Source organism: Eurypyga helias, unplaced genomic scaffold (assembly GCF_000690775.1).
Source record: "Eurypyga helias isolate BGI_N326 unplaced genomic scaffold, ASM69077v1 scaffold10329, whole genome shotgun sequence".
In the NCBI taxonomy this organism is placed as follows: domain Eukaryota; kingdom Metazoa; phylum Chordata; class Aves; order Eurypygiformes; family Eurypygidae; genus Eurypyga; species Eurypyga helias.
Window position 1 is genome coordinate 64,327 of NW_010270104.1, and position 6,000 is coordinate 70,326.

The 6,000-nt window shown below is 36.6% G+C and overlaps 1 protein-coding gene across 1 annotated transcript in view; it reads left to right on the forward strand.

Moving 5' to 3' along the window:
* LOC104514587 (ankyrin repeat and sterile alpha motif domain-containing protein 1B-like) overlaps positions 1–5,047 on the forward strand; it is a gene marked incomplete at its 3' end in the record, with an annotated part of 69,350 nt that extends 64,303 nt beyond the window's left edge. Inside the window, exons 5-7 of the mRNA XM_010158320.1 lie at positions 1,274–1,349; positions 3,586–3,687; positions 4,979–5,047. Coding sequence (XP_010156622.1) covers positions 1,274–1,349; positions 3,586–3,687; positions 4,979–5,047 — 247 coding nt within the window. The remainder of the gene's footprint in view (positions 1–1,273; positions 1,350–3,585; positions 3,688–4,978) is intronic.
* Between the last annotated feature and the right edge of the window lie 953 nt (positions 5,048–6,000).

A 6,000-nucleotide genomic window follows, 5' to 3' on the forward strand; every position in this document is an offset into this window, starting at 1 on the left:
CTGTATGGTTAGTATACCTGATGTGCTGGATGTAAGTGACATTGGGCATGCTCTACTTTATATGTCCATGTACTAAGTGTGAGGAAAGATAAAAAGTGAGTGTTTCTTCTATGGGCATAACAGAGTTTTCAGGCTCAATTGGTAAGACATAGATACTCCTACTATGTGCTCACATCCCATCTCAGGATCTCTGATTACTTCTAAATATCATGTCATTTCATCACTGTAACACTGGTGCATGCTGATAAGACCAATAAACGATGAATCGCTATTTTATTTCAGAGGGTGGGGTTTTTTGTGTGTCTTCAAAGTCTTTCCACCATGGCAAGCATGAAAATGGTGCATTTGGATAAAATGTAGAAAAAATAAATTCAAGCAGTGAAACCTTGAGGGTTTGACCACAAATAAAAAAACACTCAAAATCTAATCTACTATGAAGAAAAATGAGATGAGCCATAGATCCAGTGAGACCTATTGGTGCTTTAGCTAATGCTAATGCTATTGTATGGAAAGGCATTCTGTTCAGAGTTTTCAGCGACAGTCAACAGTATAAAATACTAAGAAAAGTAACTTGTTAAGAGAGGTAGTTTGTTTTTCAGTACTGCAAGTTTTATTTGAGCAAAAGCCCATTCACAAAGAATTTTGGGTCATAGAAATCTGCAAAATCAGGTTCACAGACAACTGAGGTAAAATTTAAGTGGTCTAAACATAGACATCTACTGCTGTTGGAGGTGCCTTAGGGTATCCAAGACATCTGTACGGGGCAGATATGATGCAGATCAAATGTGACTGTCAACTGGAACATCAGCTGGAGGCCAGGTGGGATATCCTAGGGCATCTCTTGTTGTGCAACTGAACTGACCTTCTGGGCTGTGGTCCATTTTCAGGTTAGAACTCTGAAGTGTAGATCTCCACGTTAACTGGCTGACTGCTGAAGAGCTGTGTTCCACTGACAGCATTGACTAGATTTTCACTGCCAGCAGTAGTTTAGACATTTTATACAAATGCAGGCTTATTAACTGGGGGATGTATTATATCTCTATTATATTTTCTTATATAGTTATTAATTTTTACAGTAGAACTGACAGCATTTATGTTGCTATCTTGAATAATAATAATAAAGTATGGTTATATTTGTTCTTGCCCATTCAATGTTTTTTATGTGTCGATAAAATAGAGAGGAAAAATAAATACTTCTTTTCTAAATGTATTCTTTTCAAAAGGATTCATTGGTATTTTTATTTGCATTTTAAATGTCAATATTTTTTTCTAGACAGAAAAAGGGAGCGCACTACATGAAGCAGCCCTATTTGGAAAGGTGGAGGTAGTACGCATTTTGCTTGAAACAGGTAAATCTGATTTAAAGGAAACACTGAAGAAATATCCTTAATATTCCTAATATGGTGTATGTCTCCTTGTATTGGTTATACAATTTACTGTTATCTTTCTCAGTCTTTGCAAATCTAATCACATGTACCTTTCCTTAAAACAGTGTTCTTTTAGAATAAGAAATTACTGTACACAGAGAACAAAAGGCATGTTTTCACTAAGACTCAGAAATTCCATATATGACTCAGTGTATGCCAGTGTATTCTGTGAATAAACGTATTCTAAGAACAAAATGACTACATAAAATTTTGTTATTCGGTCTGAAAGACAGCCAAGAATATTCTTTGATCTAGAGGCCAGAAGTTTCATGTTCACATTTATGCCCTTCACTTAGCTATTCCTAACAAATGCACCATGCTGCTTGCTCCTACATTTCCTGGATAAACATTTGAGTGCCCATGAAGAACGAGGAAGGCATTGTGTCTCTGAGAATTGCATTTGTCCTGAAAGACCAGGGATATAGTGTCCCAGCAAACCCATCAACTACGTAACAAGAATTTCAGAATTGTTGCAGGTAAATTACTAATCTAAACAACTGTATTCCCAGATAAATGAGAAGACCAGTGAAAACGAAAATATCTGGAAATTACTTCTCTGAGATATGTGAACTTCCATTACACTGAGTGATCTCCCTGATCTTTATTATCAGTGCTCTTGGGATTATATATTGCAAAAGAACACATATCCTACCCACAACTCCTCATCTGAATCTCAGCTAGCGCATACCTGATCTGAGAGTGGTTTTCAGAGAAAAGGGTCATTCCAAGATGCTTTCCTGTTTGGATGAATAAGAAGCAGTCAGAAAGGGATCTTCACCTGCCCTTAAAAAGGCAGAGCCTTTTTATATTAATTCACCTAGAAGAGGAAGGCCAGGAGGACATCACACAAACATAGGAAGCCCTTAGACCACAGGCAAAGAATACCTCTTATAGATTAGCACACATTATAGCCTCTGCCAGAGTACAATTGTACAAGACAGTGGAGCAGAATCTTCACTGTGAACTATTTCAACCCCGAATGCGTTGCACTTCTGCAACACTCCTCACCTTCTGCCTTTTTAACCTGAGAATACCCTTTTCTCTAGTTGTGCTTCAAAAAAAGACTCAGAAGATGTCATAAGTGGCTACTGTAAAGGAAAAGTGCAAGTAGGTGTCTCTGGCCTCTTAAAATCAGCTGCCACTGTTAATTATCCCAGCAATATTTGGCTTTATTTTCAGTGAGAAAAACAATATCTCTTTCTCACAAAACAAATTAGGAAACTCTCCGTCAGGACACAAAATGACAAGAACTGCAGCCTTTTCTGGGGAATAGAACAATCCTTCCATGCTTCCAGAATGTGTTTATAAATTCTGTGTTCTCTGATTTCCTAGAGAACACAGGATTTCCTAGCATCCTGAGAAGAATCTCATTCTGTATGTTAGGCTCTTTCATGCCTTTACTTTTTATAAAAGTACATATAAACAAAAAAACCCAACCTCAGTCTGCTACTGTAAGGCAAAAATATCCCCTACAAACCAAAGGTGGAGTGACATGCAGTATCATGCACAACAGGTTCTCTGAGATCTATCCAGGATAAGCCTCAAACTTATTTATGGTTCACAGTTTGAGCCAAACAATTACTTACATTCTGAACAGACTGTGAGGAAATTCTCTGGCTGTTCACAGAGCCATTATACTACATGTGAGTATTTCAGTCTACTCAGAGCATGAATTTCGAACACATCACCATGAAGTACAGAACTGTTAAGGTTAATAACCTTTTCAGCATTGCCCCCAAAACACACACTGGTACTATGGACTAGAAAATCCCCAAAGAATCTGAGCAGTTTGGGGAGAATTAGAATCTAGGAATGTAGGAAAAACATTCAGAGTAGTTCTTGATTTTATAAAATATTATTTTCAAGATGGCTGTTTCTTAGGAACAGTCTGTTAAAATAAACCCAAATTTGATTTAAGAAGCTTGTTTAACACCATGAATTACAGTGGCGTGACAGTCCATGTCAGCATGTGAATTTTAGGATACTCAAGCCTTAAACAGAAATGGATGCTGTACTTAACTAGCACACAGCTGTTGATCTGCAACAATTGTAAAACAGCTTTCATTCAATTTGCCAGATAATTGAGTCTGATATACCACATTTATAATCCAAAGTACTTGGGGTTAAAAATTCCATCACAGATAATTTTCTTTTTCAGGAATTGATACAAACATAAAGGACAGTTTGGGTAGAACAGTTTTAGATATTCTTAAAGAACACCCATCTCAGCAGTCACTCCAAATTGCAGCTCTACTTCAAGGTAAGTCATATTCAGTTATAAATTTGTTAGAGACAAATCAGAATAGCATGGAGGAATATTAAGATATATAATAACTTGTACTCTAAATATTTCATGATACAAAATATTGTCTTTTGAATTAAAAATACAAAACTTATTTCTGTCTATCTAGCAAACAAGTAGTTGAATATCTGAATTTCAGAGTAAACCCTTTCTTGTTTTTGTGGACTATAGACATTACCATCGTGAGTCACTTTCTGTAGATTCTTCAATACAAAATAACATATTGTAATATTTCACTGCAGTTCCACTAAATTATGCTGGTAAACCACAATTGAAAGGCTTGATTTGTTCATAAACAACAGCTGTAACTGAAAGTTGATGACAAATTTTCAAAACATTTCATTACATTTTTCTCATTTTCCTTAAATTAAAACAAAAAACAAACAAACAAAAAATACAAAACCAGGCAGTAAGTCTTGCCATTACAGCAGAAATAATATAATTTTTTGTACATACATTTGTTCTCATTCCTCATCTTACTTTCATGGTGTGAGACTGATGGAACTCCATTGTTTACTTCAACTTTTTATTCTAGATAATGACAGTGAAGTGATGAAACACAATAATTCCTTCTCTTCTATGGAATTTGTTTTCTCCATTTTCAGATTAGTGTTTCATTAACTGTGTTTGACAGAGGAGTTCCCTGCAGGTATCATTGCTGCATCTCCACCCTTATCAATTATTGCCATCTTTAAATAATTTGTTTTAATCAGATCAGTGTTGGTTCTACATATGAAGTAGCTCATGCTTCAGTCTCTTGCATAACTGTAATGCATAAGAATATTTCCTAGGTAGTGTGGCCACATGACTTCATTTTATGTCCTTCAGGGTTTGTTTTCTGAATAACTTCCAAACTTGTTAACCAGTTTTCAAGTGACATGATGGGCCAAAGATACAAGGCTCCTATAAGAATAATGAATATTTTGCAGGGTAGAGGAGAGATATTGTCTTAAGAAGCAGATTCATGTTACAGCTGAACTGGATTAGCAGCTTGCCTCTCTCCCTCCTTCCTATTTTCTTTTTCCCATTCCCCCCTTCCTTCTCCCCTACTCCCAGATACACAGCTCCCTTCTATATTCCCAGGAGGTTACAGGAGATTGAAAAGTGATCTGATTCAGTAATGAACCAGTAATATATAGTTTGTTAGATTACCTATATTTAATACTATGTAACAGTCATAAAACCTAAGATTATAATTATATAAATATACATTTTTTGCTTTAATAAACTTGCCTCTTATGTGATTCAGGTCCCAGAGTTAGCTCTGTCCCAGTTAACTGGCAGGAACATGCATCTAAAAGTGGGGAGAAAGATATGGGTGAGGGAAGTAGGACTTGCCCCTGTTAGCAGGAGTAAGTTCCTAATTTGACTCAGACCGTATGGTGAAACTTCAGCCTTTGTGTCTTCACTGACCTGCAGTGTGACCATATCACTGTGTAGAGGAAAAGAGGGTTAATATCATATTGAAACTTCTTCAGTGACAGGAAGAGGGTCAGTCAGAGCCTCTACTTTCTTAGACATCCAAATGAATCGTTCTTCAGATATTAATGTAAGATTCATTATAATTTCCCATCACCAACTAAACTAATACTCAGTATCTTTGGATTGTTCCATTTTCTCCTTAGTGTGATAAACCTGCAGTCTCAACTCCACTGATGAACAAAGTTTATTCAAAAGATTAGAAGCACCCAAACCCCTCTTAAGGGTTTGTTACTTAGATACACCAGGATCTGCCCTTAGTTTTTACCACAAGAAATACATCCATTTCCAGACTTTTTGGTGCTTTGACGTGCAATCTTTTTCACATGTGTGCCTTGAAAATATAAAGAATACTGCTTAGCAGTTTCAACTCATATCAGTATGACAAAACTGTGCTGGCAACGACCAGCTGTTTATTTTTGCACTGTCTGCCTTATAGTCAGACGTGATGTGCAAGGATGAAAAATGTTTACAAAGACACCATCTGAGTCTTAAGAAAACCTGAGGAGACCTCTCAGAACTTCTTGTGGTACCCACTGAGATACTTTTTCATCAGCAAAGTATTCACTGAAGCTTTAACCATCAATGATGAAGTTTGAACTCTGAGCTGAAGTTGAAAAATAAAATCTGGGGTGGCAGGATTCAGTACTAGCACTAATGATGAGACAGTAGACCTCTCCTCCTCTAAAATGCCAGCTGAGTATACTGTTCACTGAAGTGTGGGCATTTATCCTGTCGTAGATGAAAAATCAGGGAAGCACTGTGATTTTGAGAAACCTGAATGTAGTGTAA